Source organism: Polistes fuscatus, unplaced genomic scaffold, assembly GCF_010416935.1.
Source record: "Polistes fuscatus isolate 324 unplaced genomic scaffold, CU_Pfus_HIC Scaffold6, whole genome shotgun sequence".
Lineage (NCBI taxonomy): Eukaryota > Metazoa > Arthropoda > Insecta > Hymenoptera > Vespidae > Polistes > Polistes fuscatus.
In genome coordinates this window covers 9,080,081-9,105,353 of record NW_025113140.1, presented here as the reverse complement: position 1 = coordinate 9,105,353, position 25,273 = coordinate 9,080,081, and the positions used below count along the sequence as shown (strand labels likewise).

The 25,273-nt window shown below is 32.6% G+C and overlaps 1 protein-coding gene across 7 annotated transcripts in view; it reads left to right on the top strand.

Moving 5' to 3' along the window:
* The window catches only part of LOC122522906 (synaptotagmin-7), a 148,593-nt gene that overhangs the window by 71,237 nt on the left and 52,083 nt on the right, over positions 1–25,273 (top strand). For 2 of the 7 annotated variants that reach the window (XM_043644286.1, XM_043644284.1), the window contains exons 1-2: positions 13,555–13,657; positions 14,867–17,415. The exons of 4 other annotated variants lie outside the window; for them this stretch is intronic. In XM_043644286.1, coding sequence (XP_043500221.1) covers positions 17,327–17,415 — 89 coding nt within the window. In that variant the 5' untranslated portion in view covers positions 13,555–13,657; positions 14,867–17,326. Of the gene's footprint in view, positions 1–13,554; positions 13,658–14,866; positions 17,416–25,273 lie in introns of those variants that run through there. One more of the 7 variants, XM_043644285.1, reaches the window with a different exon arrangement.

Below are 25,273 nucleotides of genomic sequence, written 5' to 3'. Positions count from 1 at the left end.
CGTTTAAACGAAATTGTTACGTTCAAAGCAGCGTCATCCGAAAATCTGTAAAATCTATCAACGTGAAATTTATCCACCTATCTACCTACCTACCTACCTACCACGATATTCAATTCTGATCGGGGGATGTATTTTGATGGAGTATAATTTAACAGATGATTCGTTATTAACGATACGCTTCATATATTATTCGTAATATCGTTGAATATTCGGAGAATATATTTGGATGAGTTGATTGTACGAGAAAAACTATCTCTACGAATTTAAATGAGAAACAAATAGAAAGAGATAGAGAGGGAGAGAGAGAAAGAGAGAGAGAGAGACCCTATATCATGTTAAATTCGTATGAAACTAAAAGCAAAGAGCTTAGGTGGTCACATCGTGTCGGATAGGATTATCACAAGAATAAGAGAGAAAGAGAGTGTGTGTGTGTGTGTGTTATCAGTGAGTCCTGTGGTGAACCGGTAAGAGATAACCTCCCAATCAGTTTGAACAGTTGATCATAGGAAACTTTGCCATTAACTGTATAGGTTTATGTATATGTGTATATGTTTGTGTATTTGTATGCCTATAGGAGAATGCATACGTACAAATGTAAATGCAATCTACGTTTCACCGACGATTATAGGAGTGTTAGATAGGAATTATCATTACAGTTAGAAACTCGCATATTGAAACGTATCTTAACCGATAACTATTGCGCGAGGAATAAACTGTGTGCAAGTCAGATCCGTTTAACGAATATGACACTACCTTTCGAGATTTGAATGTACCTTTCCTAAATCCGGAGCTTAGCCAAATGGTGGATGGAATGGGGGGAAGGGGGGGAGGACGTTTGGTATAACGATAACTGTGCTGTTACGAGATATCCTCCTTTAATAAATAGCCGTATGCTTGAAATTGTTACAATTGTTACAAAAACGGGGGTTTCGTTATATTTCTTAATAGGGAATATCTCTCGATTTATTTGAATCTCTCGTTTAGATTTCGTATTGGAGGATGATCTCGTATTTTAATAGGAAACATCCTGTTATCTCGGGGAAAATAAATATACGATTATTATACTAATTGATTGATAATTGCAGAAACGATCACCGTATATATATTTCTGGTCAAATGAAATGATTATTATTTTGTTGAATAATTCGAGATTGATATTACTTTTTCTTTTTTTTTTTGACTAATTTATATTATAAACATCGAGAGACACGCGTTATTTTTCATAAACTTTTTAATAAAAAATAAAATTAATTTAATAAAAATAAATAAAATTAATTACTAGCATAGGGGAAAAAAATTGTATTTTATCCCTAGTACTTCTTATCTTTGATAAAAAGATAAGTAATCTAGAACACGCGATAGGGGGAGGGGGGATCGTACAATGTGTAAATAAAAGTTGAAGGATCTCTAATAAATTGCACGTTTTCTTAACGATAGTTAAACTATTCCTTTGGGTAATATCTCAAACTAGATATCTAAAAGTAGTATTCTGATTTTGGAACGATATCAAATATGTTACGGGAGTAAGAAAGTGTGTATGGGGGTGGAGTTTGTTGGTTTTCCTATGGATACCTTACAAAAGATTGTATTAATTACAACTAATTAGAGAAAGAAAAAAAGAGAGAGAGAGAGAGAGATGCTGATGATGTATTATGTAATACGAATGACGTGTATGTAACTATTACCCATTAACTTTGAACGACACGAACCCCCGTGTGCCTGCTTGCAACGAGAAACTTCGTTTATGTTTGGAACGTGGAAATCATCTTTCTCTCTCTCTCTCTCTCTCTCTTACTTGATGTATGTGTGCGTGTGTGTGTGTATTTGTCTCTGTACGTGACTCTCGTGATCGTGTTATCTAATTAGATATCTCTGAGCATAGATGCGTAACAAATTACCCATAGCTTGCTGAATCGGCAACATAAACGGAAGCACACAAAGCTATCACGCGTTATTATACCTACGCATTAGGGCTTTTAATGATCGTTTAATTATTATACGAATGAACGACTCGCGAAAGGAATTTGCGTCATCGTTATCGTTTTAATGATGGAAGATTAATACGAAGGTGAGAAAATACAGATCAGGTTAATAAACGAGCTGGAAAAACGTTTGTACGTTTTTTTCTTTTTCTTTTTCTTTTTTTTTTGTTTTCCTTTGCGAACCATCATTTTCTTATGACACATTAATCCTGTGTTTGTCGTAAACGTTTTCCCCGTTATTTTTCAAGTATGCGAAATTTTATCGGGAAAACGTAGAAGGAAAGAAATTACGGGACTCGTTTGATAACATTTTTTAACGCGTTTTGTATTTATAACGATTACGCGAAATGGATCACGTTTTCCGTAAAAGTTCGAATATATATATATGATGAGAACAGAGTCATACATTTTTCTACACTTTAACAAAGTACTCGGGTGTAACTTGAAATCTTCGTAAGAAAGTTCGAAGGAAAGGAAGTGCAATTAAGACGTGTTCGGTTAACGCGAGTAAAAAAAAAAACTTCTAAGGGGTATCTAGTATACGTTTGTATATATATATGTATATATATGTTTGTATGTGTTTGTGAGTGTCCGTGTTTTTTTTACGTGTAATGGACAAAAATGCATCCTCTTTTTCTTTTTCTTTTTCTTCGTAGTTCTTTTTCTCACACTTCTTGGGTAATTTTATCTTCTTCTTTCGTATAGTAACACGATTTATCTTACTTAATAGTATATGAACGTGAAAAAAACCCTCGGTTTCGATTTTCCACGTATAATTCGAAACTCCTGCCTTTCTTTTTTTGTTTTTTTATTCCCATCGAACAAAGAACGAGAACCTTTTTTCTTTCTTTCCTTTTCTTTTCTTTTCTTTGTCATCCCCTTCCTCCCATGATTTTATTAACGACTCTCGCGAAATTTTTTAATCGAAGTTTCATCTTCGTCGAAATAATTATACGAAAGTTTGTAGATTGTTATGGGGACGAGTAGAAAACCCGGATATAGAGCTTATGTCGTTGATTTTCCATCACTTTTTTTATTAGAACAAAAGTTAAATATATTATGAGTTTTTATGTTATTTTATCCTGCCTACGTTTTCTACTATTTCCTTTTCTTTTATTCAACAACCAACCAACCAACCAACCAACCAACCAACCAACCGGCCCAATCAGCCAGCTTACGTGGAAAAGTAATTTACGGATTTTAGATTTATAGCCTTGGAAAAAGGGCTTCGTCGTAACTGTGTTGTAATATATATATATATATTACCAAGTATCTTCCATCCAACGTGTTTTCTTCCACCCCCCCTGCCCATGCGAAAGTTTAAATGCGACAGACGAATGATCGGATTTTTCAAGCTCTCTCTTTGTATTATCTCTCGCCAATAAGTTTAACAATTTAACTCTAGAAACAAATAAGAATTTTTTTTTCTTTCCATTAGTCGTCTCATGCTTATCGTTGAAGTTGATCAAATCAAAAATTTGTTTATTCGTTCGTTTGCAAGGTTTTTGCAATTATAATAATAATAATAATTAATATTGCATTAATTTATATGGATTAATAATTTTCAAGTAAACTAAATAATTCGATCACGCGCAATTAATTGATTACTATAAATAAAAATGAATAATATATAATTGTAAAATCGAATATAAAGGAGGGGGGGGGAAATAATTAGACGAATTAAATAAACAAACAAAAAGTTGAAAGTGAAAGAGAGGATAATAGGGGGTGTATCGTTACGTTTATTTTCTTTTTTTAATTCAAGCAGAAAATCTATAATTTGATCGGATAATAGCACAGAACGATAATAATAAAGTGTAATATATAATTTACGATGTGTTATTATGCATTGACTGTCGTTATCCATTGAACGAAAGAGATTGGAAAAGTAAGAATGAATGAAAGTAGGCAAAGAAAAAATATAAAAATAGAAAGAGAGAAAGAGTGAGACAGAGAGAGAGAGAGGAAGGAAAAGAAAGTAAATGCATATTCACAGACAATATTATCTGAACTATTATTATTTAGTATATATTCTTGTTTCTCACGGTATATTCAACACGTATAGGAATATAGTCGCATAAAATGATCAATATGCATATTATTTTACTGTTTTTTATTTGTTTCCCACGCCCACGCGAACAAATATCGACAGACGAGTGATTTAAAAAGAAAAAAAAAGAAAAAAGAAAAAAAAGAAAAAAAAGAAGGAAACAAATCACATAACTCGTTGACAACGGTGACGGTTGTCGTCGTAGATTGTACGAGAGGAGTAAATCCACGCATTAGAATCGAAGATGCATCGGAGAAGAAAAGGGTTGAAAGTAAATAAAACGTGGTTGAAACGTGGTTGAAACGTGGTTGAAACGTGGTTGAACGATACGTCATTTCTATTTTTCTCTCTTTTTTTTTTTTCTTTTCCAATCATCTAGAGATATTCCTTACGAGAGTGTATGCGAAAGAGTGTGTAAGAGTGAGAGAGAGAGAGAGAAAATATTTGAGCTGTTGCGAATGATTTCTTTTTTTTTTCTTCTTTTCCCTACTTTTCTTTTTTCTTTTTTCTTTTTTCTTCCCCCGAAGAAGGAATAGACGAGAGACTAACAATAACTCGTGTAGCTCGAGGCATAGATATGAGAAAAAGTGAGAGAGAGTGAGAGAGAAAGAGAGAATTTTTGTTCCCAGTCCCAACTACAGATCTGCTATTGAAATCTTTGGAATAATCATCTAGTAACGTGACTTAACGACTGACGCAAGTTCGGTGATACTTTTCTCTACCATCATATTTTTTTTTTCTTCTTCTTCTTTCTTACTATTATGTCTCACTCTCTCTGTCTCTCTCTCTTTCTCTCTTTCTTTATTTTTCTGTCTGTCAAAGAATTTTCTTTTTTTTTTTTTTTTTTTCTAGAGAGTCATAGAAAAATGGAGAAACGATCCGATCCCACGTGGTGATATGATATGATATGATATGCGATAAGAAATGAGAGTTAACCACTCAATCATAGTCCATCAGTTACGGAAGTTTGTTCCAGTCCCTTTCGTCCATGTTCAAACCATTTCCCTTTTTCGTTCGGAACATTTCTCAAATGTTTTACGTATAGATTTTCTTCCCGTATCTTTTCTTTTCTAGAGAAAAAGAGAGAATGTGTATGTGTGTTGTGTGTGTTTGTGTGTGTGTATGTAATTTGTTATATGGTCGGTAACGATAAAGATAAACTTTTGGATTATTTTTGACGTTTTTTTCACAATGTTACGTGTTTCATAGATTCTCGAGAATAAACAGAATATAAATATGAGCTTGTATTATTGTTTAGAATTCAATAAATTATTTCAAATGATTTTTATTTTATTATCATCTAGAGATACTTTATTTTATTTTTATTTTAGTTATTAGATTCGGTGAATGTAATCGTAAACACACATTTTTAAAAACTCGATAGTAGATTTTGGAAGGATGTAGAACTTTTGGGAAGTCGGAAGTGTCTCTTGTGGATTTTTTGGAAAAAAGGGAAACCCTGAGGGGGTGGGGAATGTTTGTTTAGGGATTTTATAAGGGGCTTTGGAAAAAAGGGTCTGTAAGAAATACGAAAGTATTGGCAAAGATAAGAAGGTTTTTTTTTCTGGCGGGGTGGTTATATTAAAGATGAACAATCTTATCTTTAATGTGTGCAATTATTACCATAATAATAATAATAATAATAACAACAATTATTATTACAAAAGATAATATAATGATAATCAAAGTAATAGAATCGAGATAAGGTGGAAGTGAACGAAATATTAAATAAATAAATAAATAAATTAATAATAATAATAATGATAACAATTATTATTACAAAAGATAATATAATGATAATCAAAGTAGTAGGTAGCTTGATAATAATCTTAGTAATGATTGATGACCACAAATTTAAAAAATCGAGATAAGGTTGAAGTGAACGAAATATTAAATAAATAAATAAATAAATTAATAATAATAATAATGATAACAATTATTATTACAAAAGTTAATATAATGATAATCAAAGTAATAGGTACCTTGATAATAATCTTAGTAATAATTGATGATCACAAATTTAAAAAATCGAGATAAGGTTGAAGTGAACGAAATATTAAATAAATAAATAAATAAATTTTTATAATAATAATAATAATAATAAACCCGTGAGGGGGCGGGTAAGAATACTCCCTCAGTAATCCCTGCTTGTCGTAAGAGCCGATTAAAAGGGAAACTACCAATAAGTATAACCATCTACCATCTAATAAATAAAAATAAGTTTCACAAGCAAAAATGAATAATAATAATAATAATAGAAGTAAAAACAAAAAGCCTATAATAATAATCATAGTAATGATTGATAGAAAAATAGTAGAGGGATGGTAACGTGGAAAGTGGAACGAAACACTCCAATGAATTTCATAATATTCGATCTTCATCAATCACTGCAATTTGAAAATGAAGTACACACACTTTCTCTCTCTCTCTCTCTTTCCCATATATGATTTCATTTTCCTTTAACATTCGTTGAGGGAATTTTAACAGATTTCTAAATTGGACAGCAACATATTTTTTTTTCGTTCGATCAGGTACGTACCTATTCGTGTCGTTTTCTGTCCTTTATTTTCCTTTTTTCTCCTTTTTTTTCTTTCTTTCTTTTTTTATTTGATCAGAGACAGCAATTTTGTCGTGCAGTTCGTACGGTGTCCCACAGAGTTTCGGATCACCGGAACTCGGTGATGCGTAATAAAATGACATTCGTTTTTCTGCATTCATCGAAGTGGGATGTCGTGTAACGAAGTTTTCCTATCTCTCTCTCTCTCTTTGCGAACCACACCAGACTTTGGCAATTTGTGTTTGTGTGCGTATTCTGTGTGTGTGTGTGTGTGTGTCACCAAATTATAGAGTAGATACACCAGCTTGGATCGATAACTTTCCGATAGATAAATTAACGAACTTGTGGTTATTAGATGGTTACTTATTTTCTATGAGGTGGAGGTGAGGGTAGGGGGAGTGGAAACTTATGTCTTTCTATTATTATTTTTATACCCTTTTTACCATAATACGATAAACAAACCAACGTACGAACTTTTGCGGTTTTTATCGACAATTTATTTTCTACGATGAGATTAAAGTTATTCTTGAAAATTGTAATTATTTGTAATATAAACGTGTTTTTCTCATTAATATGAAGAATATTTTAATAAGAATTTTCGTAGGAAAAAAATTAATCTACGAATAAACGTATCATCTTATCCTACCCATTTATCTGTTATACGAGAAAAGAAAATAATTAATTTATATATATATATTAACACAAAGTATACAAAAAGTATAATCACCGAACTACGATATTAATTATACTTTCAGTATGATTAAAGTAATGGTACGTTGTTATTGTTAGTGTTGTTTAAATGCATTTGTCTTTCTTCTCGTAAAGGATAAGTTTTCTAAGGAGGAAAACTTACGACTTGTAAAAGTTAGCAAAACAAATCTGCTTAGATGTGTGGTACTACTAGTCGAGAGACGTACATATATATATTTTCTTTTTAAAATAGGACACTCGGTAGATGGTTACGAACGGTGCCGACGACGGACAACGGTGTGTACGTTCGTATCAGTATGGCAGATGGTGTCATGAATAGGAATTTCTTTAGACTTGTACGTGTAGATTTCTACAGACATACATACATACATACATCCACCATCATACGTATTCGTATATACATATTTAGAAACTATTTGTAATATATATGCAAAGTTATATATATATAACGCGGTATGCACATACCAGAAATATGAACGTAGAAATATGAAGTACAGAAACGAAATATTACGAAAGACATACCCCCCTGAGAAGAGTCAGAGAAAACGAGAAGAAGAATACAAAATTCAGCCTACCACAATACAATAGTCATTTTTTACGTAAAAATGTTTAATTACACTCGAACATAACGTACCGTTAATAACGTGTTTCTCAAGCTCGTCCTATCGAATATATTTCATGCGATAAATAATAATTATTTCTTTTCTTAACGTCTAACAATTTTATTATTTTTTTTTTTTATTAATAATACGAAGAAAGTAAACGGGGTTCATTGTTTTAGAGATGGATTAAGAAAAGAAAAGGAAATAAGAAAAATAATATCGAGAGATAGGTATTTCTTTTGCCGAAGGATACGAGAATGCGTGTGTATTATTTGTTATATATATATGTAATACATACATATACATATATACATACGCATATATTTGTTCACTTGTTTACATTGAAAGTTTTCTACGAACGATTGGAAACTCTTCGAATTATTGATTTTTTATATATATATATATACATAGTAGGTATGTATTCTTTTTATATCATCGGAAATCGCTGACTGAGTGAAGTGAGTCGGCAAAATAAGAGAGATAAAAACGTGCGTCGTCTATTCGAAATAGAATTTTCCTTGCAAATCCCTTGCTTAAATGCGTTACTGCATTCTATCATTCCATGTAACACGGTTAATTCGTTTCATTTTCTCTATCGAAATCTGAAAATAGTTTCAATCAAGTAAAATGTAATTTACGTTATATATATATATATATATATATATATATATATATATGTGTGTGTGTGTGTGTGTGTGTAACTCGTACGAGTTGATTGAGTCTGTATTTAAGTAAATGAAAATTACTTTACTGGTTGTAGCAACTTTTTCATCGTCAATTCAAATTATCGTTTTATAAAATGACCGAAGAACGTGTAGTTAAAAAAAATTGGTGAAATATCATTTTCTCTCTCTCTCTCTCTCTCTTTACATTTACCTCTTTTATCTTATTAATTTGTCGAGCTTGTTGTTAATGAATCGGCAAAGATATTTTTTGTCAGGATTTCGATAACTCGTTTGGCGCGTGTCACTCGCATTTTTTTAAAATAAATGTGTTCAGCTTGTCCAACGCACGTGCCATCGATTTTTTGCTTCGTTTAAGAAGAAAAAGTATTGAAAAGAGAGAGAGAAAAAAAGAGAAAGAGAGAGAGGAAAGGAAAAAGATTATCTGACTTTACGTTTCTATATGCGTTTGAGTCTAATAGGATAAAGAGTAGTCGCATGACTTTGATACTAGATAAATCGATTTATCTTAAAGAGAACGAAGACATCGAATCCAAAGTAAATCGAAGAAAATCGAAGAGAAATCGTTAAATGTGAGAGAAAACTTTCAACTAACTTGACATATCGAAATCGACATTTTTCCTACTTCGTTTACGTCTTTACTTCCTTCCTTCCTTCCTTCCTTCCTTCCTTTCATTTCTCATTTCTTTTTTCTTTTTTTTTTTTCTTCTTATTTTATTTTTTATTTTTATTTTTCACACAGAATCACTTTTGATCAACTTAATTGCAATAATTACTTTTGATAAGACGAGTACTCCCCGTTGATGTATTATATATATATATATATTATATATAAAGGAGTTTCCTACAAAACTTCTCTCCTAACAAGTTTTAATAAACTTCCCTTAGTTAATCCCAACGAGAGAGAGAGAGAGAGAGAGAGAGCCCCTCGCTCAACGAAATAAATTTTCGAATGGATCTTCAAACGTACCCACGCGTAAATTAAAATCACATTTTAAACTCCCTTTTATTCGCGCGTTAATAAATGACCCTTTTTTTCGCGATCAGTTTATAAATTCTCCCCTGGCTCTTTCAAAGAATAAAAAATTAAAAATAAATAAAAGAATGGCCAATTATTACCCAAAGTATATTTCAAATACAATAAAACCTATATATATATATGTAGTAGAGTGGTGTTATTAACGAATGAAAAAAAAAAGAGAGAAACAAAAAGTACTCCGTTGCACGTGGGTAATTTCAATTGTCTATTTTTACCCATAACTTCCCCCTTACCCACCACCACCATCCCTACTGCGATCACTACCGACACAGTTGTGCGTGGATGATTATTATAATTAAAATATATTCAAAACTGGATGACGCGCGGTGATAAATGAAAATATCAGATGGATAGATCGAATGTACTTGGAATATAATGTCGTTCTTGAGAGAATCATGTGAATTGAAAATCACATAACTGTCGGTAACAACATCGGTCTCTCTCTCTTTCTCTCGAATGCATTTTCAACAATATATACATCTATATACACATATATATATTCGTTTTGTGTATTCGACGTGCGATACGGCCAATTCCAAATGACGTTTCGATTTTACTCTCCCGATCGAATTACGAATATATACCACCCTATACTAGCCAACGATATCCCTTCCTTCACCCCCAACATACCCCCTGTACTCCCAGCACCCTCGCACACACACCCTGCACACACCCTGCATTCCGCATATCGCACCCCAAACCCTCGCGTTATTGACTTTGCGTTTTGCATACGTAAATACGGAAAAAGTATGGGTGTATCAATTACGTGAAACACCGATAGAAATACGATCCACTTATTTGCTGCATAACGCAAACCCCTTTCTTCTTTTTTTTACCTCTTTTTTTTTTTCTCATAGCGTTCACTTTTCTTATCATAAATCCGAGTAACGCGACTTACTTTACTTTTCTCTTTCTTTTCTTTTATTTTATTTTATTTTACTTTTACTTTTATTTTTACTTTTACTGGTTAGTTTGGAGAAAAGAAAATATATCTTAATATTTTGTTTTCATTTTGTTGTTGTTGTTGTATTGTTAGGTGTGTATGTTTGTGAGTATAATAAAATGTAATCTTTTATTAATTAAAATGAATTTGTTAACTGTTTGGATCCACTGTGTTTTTCTATTTTTAAAAAAGATAATTACGCGATATATCGTATGGCGTAAATGAATCCGTGTGGCGTTAAAAAATTATTTCGAAGTAAAAAGAAAAGAATGTGACGCGTATACGCGACATTAAAAGTAAACAGATTAAAACCGGTCAAAATGGTCGGTTAAAGTGATACGAATTTTCGTCCCTTGTTTTTTTGTATAAAAATGTTCAAAATCGTACGCGTACTCTTAACAAAAAAAAAATAATATTTTTATATCGAATTTGCATTGGACAGAAAGAAAAAGGGAACAAACCAATTGGTTTATTTTTTTTCGACCGATCGACCGATCATTTTTATACCGATATTAAATTAAATCAAATTAATAATAATAAAAAAAATATAAAGAAGAGAGATCGATCACATTAGGATGGTTTTTACAATTCCGGCTGAAATAGCTTCGTTATCTCTCGTTTGTTTTTTTTTTTCTTTTTTCTTTTTTTTTCTAACCACAATATTATTTTTCAAACGACCGATATGAGTTTAAAAAAGCGAATTATATTCTTTTTTTACTTTTTTCTTTTTCGTTAATCTGCACGGTGGTTTTTATCCACTTGCATCGCGTTAGGCTCAAAACTTTTCAGCCCTCCTTATGTTAGGCTCAAAACTTTTCAACCCTCCTTATGCTAGGCTCAAGACTTTTCAACCCTCCTTATGCTAGGCTCAAGACTTTTCAACCCTCCTTATGTTAGGCTCAAAACTTTTCAACTCTCCTTATGTTAGGCTCAAAACTTTTCAAACCTCCTTATGTTAGGCTCAAAACTTTTCAACCCTCCTTATGTTAGGCTCACAATTGTTACGATCGTAAAGTTTTGTTAAAAATTAATCGGTGTCTTTGGAAGGTTCCGATTTAGCCCTTTCTAAGAGTTATTTGTTATCGAAGGTAGGAGAAAAGAAAAAATAAAAAAAGTAAAAAGAGAGAGAAAAAAAACATACGTCGGAACGAAAAAGAGAGAGAGAGAGAGAGAGAGAGTGAGAGAGAGAGATAGAGAGAGGCAGAGTTGGTCTCGTTTATCGATCAACCTTCCTTGCCCTTACCCCCTAATCCCACCACTTCACCCCCCACCCCACCCTTCGTTCTCTCTCTCTCTCTCTCTCTCTCTGCTTTTCTGGTTTCGGAACGTCCGAATTAGATGTAACTTCGGACGAATTCAGAAAACGATCGTCTCTAACTCGTTTCACGTACTATGTTTTCCGACGTTACGCGATTGATCGATGTTACCCATCAGGACGCAAGAGCTTCGATAAGAAAAAGAAAGAAAAAGTAAGAAAAAGAAAGAAGAAGATGAAGAAGAAGAAGATCTTTCAGATTTCTTTTTTCGGCACAGACTCACACAAACACACACACACACACACACAGAGGCACGTTCGTTTGTTATCCTCGAAGTATATCGAAGATAGAAGAAAATGAAAAGGAATAAATCATTCTCGTACACACGAATGAAAATAATAATTAACCGTAGAATAAAGTTCTCGACTAATTTGAATAGAATTTTTTTTTGAGGAGGGGAGAAATTTTCGTATAATAAAATAAAATAAAATAAAAGAAAAGAAAAGAAGAGCTTTTGAGACTCGTAAAAGAAATATTCGTTTGATAAGATTCGATGTGAGAATCGATCCGAGTATCTAAATCATTTATCAATATTTAACGATACATCGAAATTATGCATTAATTTATTTCGAACTTGAAATGATCATCATCATCTGATCGTAGAAGTTGGAATACGTAAAAAAGGAATTAATCGAACAACAGTATTATTACTAGAGATGCTCTTATTTGTCATTAACACTATCATCCGGTTCTATAATATCGTTTATCCTGTCTATCTGCATGGAATTGTATCTCGTATCGACATTGTAAATCGATAAGACTCGCGTTAATGACACGCATGAGTGAACAAACGAGTGACCTGCACTTCCACCTGCATAATATGCATTCACTTACACGAACGAGAGAACATTTGGATGAGTAGTTAGAGACACGTGGACGAACAATGTCTGTGAGAATGAGTGAGAGAGTGAGAGAGAGTGAGAGAGAGAGAGACAAGAATAATTAAGGATGTAAGGTACGTTAGGTAAATTGATGACCAGGAATAGCTTATGGTTACAGATCCAACATTTATTCGTCTCGTTAAAAATCAGTGACGAATAATATAAAGAAATTAAGAAATATACATACCGATATTAAAGAATATCGATAAAAATAAATATAAAACGGATTGTTGCAATACGGTTTTGGTTCGGGTACTGGGGGTAGGAGGATTATCTTTCTAAAAAGAACAAAAATTCTCGTAAGGGGAGAACAAAATAAAGAAGAAGAAGAAGAAGAAGAAGAAGAAGAAGAAGTGGAAATTCCAACTGGAAATCGTGTAAGCTGTTAGCATGTAGGGAAAAGTGGAAACGGCTTTTGCCGATTCTAAGTGTAGGAGGATCGCGGAGTTTTTTCGAGTGTAGTGTGTGGTACTGTTAGTCAGAGTATAGTAGGAAGAGAAAGAGGGAGGAGGGGGAGGAGGGGGAAGGGGTTGTGGAAGGGAAGGGAAGGTAAAGGAAAGGTAAGGGGGTATAGTAGTATAAAGAGGGAGAGATGAGGTTAGGGGTGGGGGTGGGGGTGGTGCGCGCGCGGGAAGAAACGTAGAACGGGTGGATTGGGTGGGTGGTTGGTGGTGGTAGAGACTAGGTGGTTGGTGGTGTAGTCGGTAGGGGGGAGGGGGACTAGGAGAAGGGACGAAGTAGGCACGAAGGTGGGATAGAAATTGTGGAGTGGTAGGGGTAGGCGGTATGGTTCTGGGGGTTGGAAAGCAGCTGAGAACAGTGCGAGTAGGTCACACCGTCGACCACAGTGGCAGTCTGCGTTTGGCAAACGGCTCGACTGTCCATCGATAACAGTCAGCAACTATTTCTATTTCTCTCTCTATCTCTCTCTCTCTCTCTCTCTCTTTTCTTTTTTTCTTTTCTTTTTCTTTCCATTCGTTTGTCCTATTCCGAAAAGAAGAATTTATTTTTTTCTTTCTAAGCGTATCATCCGTTGTTTGTCTCCTATCTATTCTTATCTCCCGTCACTTTCCATCTTCCTTACTTTTCGAATTTTTCCCCTCGTCCGATTCTTTTTATATTTTCTTTGGCTCGAATTTTGTACCAAAAATTGTTCGGGGAAAATATTCTTCCTCTCTTCTCGTATTTCTCATTCCACAATCTTGAACGTGTGAAATCTTTCTTTCTTTTTATCTTTTCAAATCTACTCTTCTTCTTCTTCTTCTTCTTCTTGTCTTTAACTTACAAATGATTTCTATCCTTTTATCATTCGTTCAGCAACGAGGAAAACGAACACGACGACTACGACCACGACCACGATCACGAAAACTACGAAAACCCTTATTCCTCGTTTTTGGAACGTACTTCCGAGTACGCCCCCTCCCCTCCCCCCCTGTCGAAGAAAATCAAGGACGCTTTTGTCGTCCAGTTCTCTTTACCTTTTTTTTTTTTCTTTTACCACCCGTTACCATTCTTTTCCTCAACCAACTATCCTTCTAACATATACCAACTTCCGACCCTTTTTTTCGTTCTTCTTTTTATTTTCTCTCTTTCTCTCTCTCTCTCTCTGTGTGTCCCTTTTTCGGCAGAGAGTTTTTGAATCACAAACGCGTTCAACTCGCGTAAGTCAAAAGAAAATAGTAGTACTTAGGAGAAGAAAGAAAGGGAAAGAGGAAGGAGACGAGAACAGTGGTCGTCTAAAACGTTTGTTCGATTCTCTCTTCTCTCGTTGATCTTCCTTAATATAAAAAAGAAAAAAAAAAGAAAGAGAGAAGAGAGAGAGAAAAGATAAATAGGTTCAAATATATATAAATATATAAATATATAAATATATATTACATTTTCCTTGTATATTCATTGAGAAAATTAAAATTAAAATAGAAATCGGAGATAGAATGAAAGATATAGGAGGGAGTCGGAGAAATTGTGATTGAGATTTAAGAAAGGGAGAGAAAAATAGAGAGAGAGAGAGAGAAATTGTCGCGTATAAATCGAGAAAAAAAAACGTCGGATTAAAAAATAAGACAAAAATTTGGCACGACGCGCGTTATAATATATTCCAGTGAATTATTCGGTCGTTACCGGTCTATCGACGAATTCCCGCCCAGGGATGACAAGAAGGAACAAAAGGATTCAGTTTTTCTCTGGCAGGCTCGTTTGAAAACAACAAGAAGGACAAATAAAAGATAATTCTAGAAAATATAAAGAAAAATAAAGAGAAATATTGTAGGAGGACACCAACAGGCGTCGGGGTTTTTTTCTTTACGAACTTTTCTCTTCTTGGATCTCGAGAAAAAGAGACAAGAGAAAGAAAGAGAGAGAGAGAGAGGGAGGGAGAGTGTGTGAGAGAGAGAGAGAGTGAGAGGGGGGATACGTTATTTACCGTTCATTTTCTTCCCCCTTCTACTTCTACTTCTTCTACTATTACTACTACTACTAATGTTATATTAGTTCTTCTACTATTGTGGGACACTTGTATCTACTGAACAGAATAAAAAAATAGATAGGAAGAAAGAGAGAGAGGAAAGATAGTGAAAGTGGTTGTTTTTGTTGTTAGTTGAAGCATCGTTCCTCTCTCTTCTCGCACGTTTCGAGAACTCATGCTACCCAGTAGCAATTGGTGTGTCACCGAGTAGTCACGTGTGTATACTTCGTTTCTTTCTCCTCCGTTATTATACTTCTGCTGCTGCTACATTTTTCTTCTTATTAATCTTTTAACATTTGAGAACATTGAAGAGAAAGAGAGAGAGAGAGAGAGAATCGTGTTAATAGAAGAATATAATCAACGGAACACACACATACACGAGATAATAATTAATATTGTTAATTTATTGTTATCGTTGAATCATTGTTGATTAAGGGTGAACAATAAAACAAACCAGGAGCTCAGGAACTTCAAATTGTGATACGTTTGTTAAAGCGTATTCTTTTTCCGTTTGTTTTTTCGTCTATTAAGCGTTGAGAATTAAACGGCTCGTGGGAGAGAGAGAGAGAGAGAGAAAAAGAAAGAGAAGTTAATTAGATGAGTAAATAGTCGATGATTTTGATTCGATGGTGGGTTACCTTGACTGATAATAAAAAAAAAAAAGATAAAGAAACACAACGCAAAAGCCGATTATATATTAATACTTTTGTACGATAATCGAGTAAATCGTTAAGCAGTTTATAAGAAGAAGAAGAAGAAGAAAAAATAAGAAATACGTTGTAAGGAAAAGTTGATCGATGATCTAAAGAAAATCTTGGACAAAATTGACGTCTCGTCGTCGAATTGTTTGATATCACAAATAGAGAAGGAAAGAAACAAACAAACAAACAAACAAACAAACAAACGTATAGTGTGGATCGTCAAGGTATTTTAGTCACTCACATTTAATCGTTTCTGCAACTTACTCGGATATCAAACGATAAGACCATCGAATGTTCGATACGCTGCTTTAGGAGGAAGAAAAAAGAAGAAAAAGAAGAAGAAGAAGAAGAAGAAAAAGCTTTCGGCTGGAATAAACGTTTATCCGAACGCGAATCCCGAAGAAAGTCGGAAAAATAAAATAAAAGAGAGAGAGAGAGAGAGAAAAAGGGATGGATTACTAGATAGAGTGGAGAAAGGGAATATCAAAGAAGAAAAGTTAGTCATCTATCGAAAAGAAAATAAAAGATCGAAAAATTCGACAAGCTCTTCTTTTCCCTTTCCTTTCTTCTTTCCTCCTCCTCCTCCTCGTCCTCCTCCTCCTCCTCCTCACTCAACCCCACCGTCTTTGACAGATAAAACTCCCGATATTAAATATTTTTCAAAGGAACGATAATTATTTACATGAATATAATAACGAATTGTTAAATCATTCGTTTAATTTCATTCGATATCGAAGATAATATTTTATTTACGAGTAAGTGTGAGAGAACAACAGAGTGCTACAAAAAAAAAAATAGAAAAAAGAATCAAAATAAGCATATATATACATACTATCTTTGTGACATTATTACAGAAGTAGATAAACGAATCATGAGACACGAAAAGTATACATCGAAGACATCGAAGAAACGAGCTAACGCGGTGGTAGAAGATCTAAGAAGTGTCGTAAAATATACCTCGGTAGAAAGATAAAAGTCATCGAAGATTACACCTTTAGAAGAGGGTTTCTAATCGTCTACTACTACTACTACTACTACTATTACTACTACGGACAACTACCATTACAAAATCGTAACACACTTAGAGTACTACAAACTAATAGAAAGAAAGAGTTAGTGTACTTGTGCGCGTGTGTCAGTGTGTTTTTGCTATGTTATAATAGTTACTCTCATTCTCGTACATAAGGGAGTCCTTCTAAGAACGGTAACATTTTTTTTTTTATCGGACACTTTGTCACATCCTTTTTTACCTCTACCAACCCTTTCCCTTCTCCCCTTTTTTCTCCCCGTTTTCATCGTTCCTTGATTTTTATCGGATAAGCAACGACAACACTATATTATCAACAACAACAACAACAACAACAACAACAACGACAAATATTAACTGTTGAACGAAGATGGAGATCGCTGCGTCAGCTATGTTGGATGGCTTGAAGAACAATCGGATCAGCAAGTTGGCCCTGTCTCGATTCTTGTCCCAAAGTCTGTGAGTAAATTAATCAAATTAAAACCCCAGAAACACCTTGAAAGCAAACGCGTTGGCGAAAACAAATGATAAATGAAATAATAAAAATTAAATAAATATATATATATATATATGTGTGTATATATGTGTACGGATAAATATAACGAGAGAAACTAACGAGAATAGGAACGAGATAAAAATAAAAAAAATATATACGCATACATATACATATATATATATATAGATACATATTTACGTCGAAACAAAAATTGTTTTTGATTCGAACAAAAATATACCTTTCTTTTTATTTTTATTTTTTTTTATTAGAATGGGGGGGAAAAAATAATAATAATAAAAAAAAATATATAACGCGCATGGCATCGTTTTCGGAGAAAAATAAAAAAGGAGAAATAGAATAATCAAAAAAAGAGTAGAAAAACAAAAAAATAGAGAAACGGAACGGAACGGAACGGAACGGGAACGAGAGTAGCGTTTGGTGATCGCCGAGCTCGAAAATAATTCGCTTTGACGAGGAAGTAATGAGAAGCTCGTCGTTCTGTGTGCATCGAGTCGTGCACGGTCGTTGATTAATCGTTCGGTTCCTCTTCTTTCTCCTATTTTCTATCGTTTTCTTTTCTTTCCCTTTCTCCTTACCTTCCTTTCCCATCCCTTCCCTTCCCTTCCCTTCTTTCTATTCTTTCTTTTCTCTCTTTTTTTCTCATCCTTTCTCTCCCTCCTCCACCCCCTCCCTCGTTTTTATCATTTTTTATTATTTTTCCCTTTCACCACCTTCCGGGATAAACTTTATTATTCTCGTAGAGAATCTTTCTGCATGATGCGTTGTCTGGTAACAATAACAAAAAAGAAATAAATATACAAAAAATTCTATCCCACGTTGTTTCCCTACTCTTCCATTATTGTTATATTTTTTTATTTATTTATTTTCTTTTTTTTATTTAATAATATTTTATTGACCCTAGAGCCTAGGCTCCCTAAAGGCCATTAATTACAGTATAGTACAATGTAATGTATAGATAAAACAAAACAAAAATGAAAATTATGTAATTATTATTAAACTTATCATTATATTAGTAGTAACGCACAGTGAGTAGATAAATGTAAAAAGAAAATAGTAAATAATAAATAAAAGTATAATAGTTCTATAATAGTAGTATAGTAGTATTGGTTCAAAGCAATAAACATATGGTTTAAAAAAAAACAAAAAATTAAATTAAATTAAATCGTAAGTCACAAAACACGTTGAATATCTCTATCATTATTGTTATTATATATATTTTTTTTTCCTTTTTTTTATTTTTTTTAATCGTAAAATTAATCAACTCGAAACTTATCCTTTTCATCTTTTAAAACAACTTCCCCTCTCTTCCACTCGCAACCATCGTCTCAATGCGTTCTATGCTTGATGCAGTATGTGACATGGTTTCTTATTTCTTCATTTTAATCATTACTTCAATTTAATTAATATTCCAAATAACCTCGACGTATCTGTCTACTTTTTATTCATAACTTTTTCTTATTTGTGAAAACCGCAAAGAAAAAAAAACAAGAAAATAAATACAAAAATATAATACGTGGTGTATCTAATTATTTCAATGAAATATAAAATAAGAAAGGAAAAAGTGTCGCGTGATGTAGTATAGTTCGAACAACGATCAATCCCCTAAACGTAAAACGATCGATCGTTGGAAAGTTTAAATACGCGAGTTACGTAATGGCACTTAGACCGCGAACGCGAATGATAGAAAGAGAGAGAGAGAAAGAGAGAGAGAGAGAAAGAGTTACCCTCGAAAATAGGACAGCTGGTGAGAAAAAATAGCACTCGAATCTTCGTCGTTACGTTTTCCACCCCTTCAATTTTTATCTCCGTTTCATCCCCAAAGCGTAGATCGAACGTGATGACCCTGTGTGCCAGAGATTCGATCCTCTGCTAAGTATATTATACTTCTATCGAGAAAGTCGATTATTATACTCTTCTTCGTGATATATATATAGATACATGATATTTTTTTTTAACCCTTCTTTTCCTTCTTTTTTTTCTCTAATATTTATTTGTCCCCTCTGGTTAAGGAATTTTATTACCAGTGATTTTTTAATTTTTTTATCATACTTCGACAAATAAGATACATTATTATGTTGGCTAATATGGGTACGAAACTGTTTTCTTTTTTTTGTTTTTCTTACTTTAAAATTTGATATCCAATTTTTACAAGACTACGTTGAAAGATGATCTGTACCATATAATCATCTAAAACGGTGATAAATCATTTTTACGTTGTCTACACGTTATTCTTTTACCTGTACGTATTATCTATGTGTAAGTAAGATGAAATAATAAAAAAGAAAAAGGTTAACGAGTATTTCGTTTTCGTTTAAAGCTTCTGGAAAATGACATGTAATAAAATATATATATATATGATATTATATTAGATTATCTTTCTCGTTTGAACGTTATTGGATAAACGATAAAAATAAGAAAATTTATGATATTATAACTGTACGAGCCATCATCATTTTCATGATCTAATTTAAACGAAGATGAAAGAAACTAAAACTCTGAGAGAATCGGAGGAGAGGAACTTTGTCTCGATTAAATTCAATTCAAGATAAGAGAGAGAGAGAGAGAGAGAGAGAAAGGTTACATTATTAGATATTTTAATAGTTAGCTAGCTAACTGTTTTCTCACGTTCGTTGCATTAAGTAGTACAAGTCAAGCATCTACATATATTTCCAGATATTTAAGTAGTACAAAGTCAGACATACATATATATATATATGTGTGTGTAAACCAGTAGAGACATTTAAGTAGTACAAGTCAGGCATTCATACGCAGTCAGATATTTAAGTAGTACAAGTTAGGTATGATATAAATTGTCAGACTATTAAGTAGTACAAAGTCAAGCATCTACATATACATATATGTGATCAGACAATGAAATATCCATGAACGTTCGAAACATTTGATTAATTTTTAAACGTGCTTTCAATAGTTTATATAATTGATTGTAATTCAATTCCGTCGTCCGATTAGTCGACGAACGATCACCGATGCGTTGTTCGATAAATTCACTGATTTCCGGCTTGTAGGTCAACGAAATCCTTAGAACGTCGTGACATTCACTAGAAATAGAGAGAGAGAGAGAAGGGAAAGGGAAAGGGATCTATTGGGAATTTCGAAATAACTTGGACACTCTCGATACCTATCGTTAATTGCATTTTCCACGACGTCCGATCTTGAGTAGGCTCGGCAAACTACAAATCTCAATCTTCCATACGTTCAATTGAATTTTATAATACCAACACGATAAAAAGATATATATGTGTATATGTATAATAAAAACCCTTTGGTGGCCTTGAGAAAGATTTTTATAGACATACCTAAGAATACTTTTACCATTTAATTTCAAACAAAAATGATAAGAACCTCGTATAAGAATAGAATATTTCAAATGGTCTACGGTTCTTATCTATTTTATTAATTCAACCTATAGTACTATAAATATTTTTTCGTATTATCAATTAATGAAAGAATATACGTGTAACACCATTTCTTCACAATCTTATCCTATCTCTATAAATATATTTTCACAGATATTTATATATTAAACCATAATACACCGTGTGTATGTGTGTGTGTGTGTATGTGTATTGGATATCTCGATTCGGTGCAAATTGCAGTTGCATTATAAATTTCTTTTATAGGATAAAACGTCAGGTCGCTTTATTGAATCGCCGGTTTATAATGCTCAATTACAAACTTTCTTCGCGATAGAAAATTTCTCTTGGTGAGAAAAGTTATGAGAGGGAAGGGAAAGGGAAGCCGACGACAAAAGGGTTAAACTTTTCAACTTGAGAGATCCTTCGCGTTTGCTAGCCTCATGCTGCTGCTGCTGCTGCTGCTGCTGCTGCATTTCACGTCGAATCTGTTCTTCCATTGTAATTTTAAAAATGTCAACGTGCACGACCATTTATTACGATTTTCATCTCCCCCTGACTATTTCCTTTTTTTACACATAATTCGTATTTTAATGCATACGTTGTACATGTACACACATTCACATAAATATATATATATATATATAAATAAAATATAATATAAATAAAAAATATATAATATATAATATATATAAATAAAATAATATGAATAAAATATATAAATGCATCGATTATTTAACAATAACAAATTAATTATTTAAAAGAAAAAAACTCGAATATTTTACGATAATGTTTCTAAAAAAACGAATTAATAACTCAGCGAGTTCGTTTAATTTATTACACATATTATACAAATGATGTGGGGGGAAGGGAGGGGTAAATAAGTTTAACGACATCAAACTAATCGTATCAATCCGTTATGAAAATGTTTTGGAAAATATTACCAACCTACTATCATTAAAATACCCATTAGATATTTTACAAGGCTGCGTCATTTGTAAACATCAAATGCATACACGCCCACCCTTTGCTACGTGTGCTAGTTTTACAAAAAGTAGTTTATACGTTTAAAAATTATACTCGTACGTAGAGAGAAAGAAAAAGAAAAAGATGGTAGAGATAGAAGATAGAAGATACACTAGATACAAAGTTTGTTTGATAACGTCAAAGAACAGTAGTTGGTCAAAGGGAATTCGTGAAAATGTAGAATGAATTGTATCGTCGTACGATACCTAAATACTTTGAGCCAAAGTATATTGGAATACGCGTCAAGGAGATGATAGGAGAAAATATTTTTCGCTGCTGATACTTCTTCTCTTATCAATTTTTTTTTTTCTTTTCTTTAACTCCCCCCCCCGCTCCCCATTTTTCTCCTTCAATTCGTTTTTCGTCAATCGATTTTTTCGCACCGTGCATTTTTCACTCTCGAATCCTCCCTTATCCCCCTTTTCTTCTTTTTCATCCCTTTGACACTTTTTCATCCCCCCCTACCCACTTCTCCTCGTAGTAGAAAAATTTCACGGCCGTTTAAGTATCACCCGGTAAAATGCATTTGCATTTCCTTCGGACGCATCCACGTAAGGAAACGAAAAGGGGAAACTTTTTGTTCGTTTTTATAATTGATGTCTCGTTTTCGGAATTTTTTTCTTTCCTCCCCCCGTCGTTTATTCACGAAAAAATATCATTCTTTTGCGTTATAATAATAATAATATAATTAATAATATTAATTTGCGTTAATATCTCATCTTTTATATATATTTTTTATCTTATATCATTTTTTTCTGATCTATCACGAAGCATCACTTTTTACTTTTCTCGTAATTGAAATAACGTTTGTTCGAGATAATCGATTAATCAAATTAATATTAATTTTCAACAATTTTATCGATTACTTTTCGTCTTGTTAATATATGTATATGTCGGAGAACACATAATTGAAGATTTGTTGATACCCGTTAGTGAGAATATTTGATACTTACAAAAGTACATTTGTTAACGAGTAAAAGTCAGTTTAAACGCAATTACGTAGAGTTTATATAACGATCAGAGATTTATGATCGTTTCCGAATGGGTTCTAACACTCGTTAACACTCGACTTTTATAAATAATATTATTTTCAGAACGTCAAATGCGTTTCCTTCGCATTTATTTCATCGTGACAGTACATATCATGCATTTAACATCAACTTTCTGCATATTATAATAACAAATTTTGAAATTATTTGTACGATATTCTATCCCCCTTGTCTACAAGCATTTATCTTTGTGTATATTCATCTATGTATGTGTATGTGTGTGTGTGTTTGTGTGTGTGTAAAGGCATCTACATGACGGTGTTTTAAACTGCACGATGTACACAAATCGTCAGGCAATTTTCAGACGAGCAAAACGCCAGTGCGATCAATGTGTGAGCTTATGTATGCATCTCTCCCTCTCCTTCACCCCCTTATTCTCCCTATTCCCCCACTTTTAACCTTCTCTCTCTCTCTCTCTCTCTTTCACGTATCAGGACGCGTCGCGTCCTAGTTCGCTGTTATGTACGTACACACCGATTGCCTTTAAATCCTCGAAGCTTAGGCAAACCGAACAGACTTACTCGCTTTCCTCGTAACTTTTCCGTTTAAAGGAGAAACACCCGGTATATTATAAGCGTTGAAACGTCGACGATGATAATTATGGTAAAAGTGATTTTTTCCTTTTTTTAACTTATTCATTTTTTTCTTATTTCATTTTCTTCTTCTTCTTCTTCTTCTTCTTGGTAACAGGAATAATTATTATTATTATTGCATTATCTTGATTAAATGTTTAATTCGAGCACGAGTAACGAGTTGAAATAATGTTTATTCTTCGTTATTACGTTCTTTTTTTTTTTAATAATTAATTGTAACTTATTAAAATTGTTTGAATGGAAAAAAGATAATTGTAATATTATAAAATGTTGAAGAAAAATACGAGAAATTTTCTAATACGGTTGCGCGTAACTTTCGAGTCCACGCGTTTTTTCCCGCATTTGCGTTTACTTCTTTTTTCTTTTTTTTTTCTCATTTTTTTTTTTTAAATAAAATATGCCTTTGGTTGAAAGTTTGTCATAAAGAAAAAAAGAAAGAAAAAACGGGGGGGGGGGGTAGGATGGAAAATATCAACTCTGTTATATTTGTTGGGACATTAAAGTCGTAAATTATTCGTGTTTTGAGTTATTTTTCTAGCACCTTTATATTTTTAGCAAACAAAAAGGAATTATTACTTTATATACGAAAGGGTTGTTGTATATACTTATTGTATAGTAAAGTATAATTACAGCGGTCTAACTTTCGCGTTGCATAATGTTTTCTTTTCTTTTTAAATAAAAACAAATAAAAAAAAAAAACTTCAAATAGACAGAGAAAAAAGGAATATAATACAATATGGAATCGTCAAAGAAAGTAACTAGGAAAAATAAATATTTCAACAGGTATCATTAGATTTGCATTAATTAGAACGAATTTTCTTAGCAATAATTATTGTTCTCCTTTTTCCTTGAAATCACGTCGAGAAAATGTTAATTCTCTTGTTCCTTTTCCTTTTGTCTTCGTTATTATATCCGATTAAGTTAGTCATTTTTGTTTTATTTCATGATTCAATTGTATTCATTAAATATTATTATTATTATTATGTAAATTGTCAATAAAATCTTACACTTGGCAACATTTCTAACAATAAGAGCAATGGCATATATTATTTCATTTTTTTCCTCGACTAAATTCTTACCTTTTACATATTTATTCGATAGGAAAATATGAGTTCAACGAACGTTTAAATAAATCATTCGAGTGGCAAATCTCTCTCTCTCTCTCTCTCTCGTTCTTTCATTTTTCAATGGAATGAATAGGCTTTGATTCTTCCTTGCCATTGACTCGCAAATTCTATTTGTAATGGCCGAACTCTTCGTTAATTGATATGGTAACAAAGGTCCATTGATATATTTCATACTTCGTTCGAGTTGAAAGAACAAAATCTTCAAGCTTTCTCATCTGATATTCAAAACATAATCTTATCCTTTTAATTATCCGTTCTCAATAATCTCGTCGATCTTTTATTACCAATTTAAAAGAAAAGAAAAAAAAAATGTATTCAAAACCAAACATAAGTTATATCTTTTTTATTTAATACAAGTTCGTGAACATTTTAAAATTGCATAGTATTTAATTATTATAGTTTATTTAATTATAGTTATATTTAATATAGTTATTAAATTTATATATATATTTTATATAGTATTAATAGTTATATTAAATATAGTTATATATTTAATTATAATATACATGGTAATTAATTTATTTGTCGAATAACATAATTCATAATTGTTTGTAAGTGTTTCAATGAAGGGAACAACGAGACACGTTACGAAATAAATTTGATCGGGATGTTTCGTTTCGAATTCGTATAA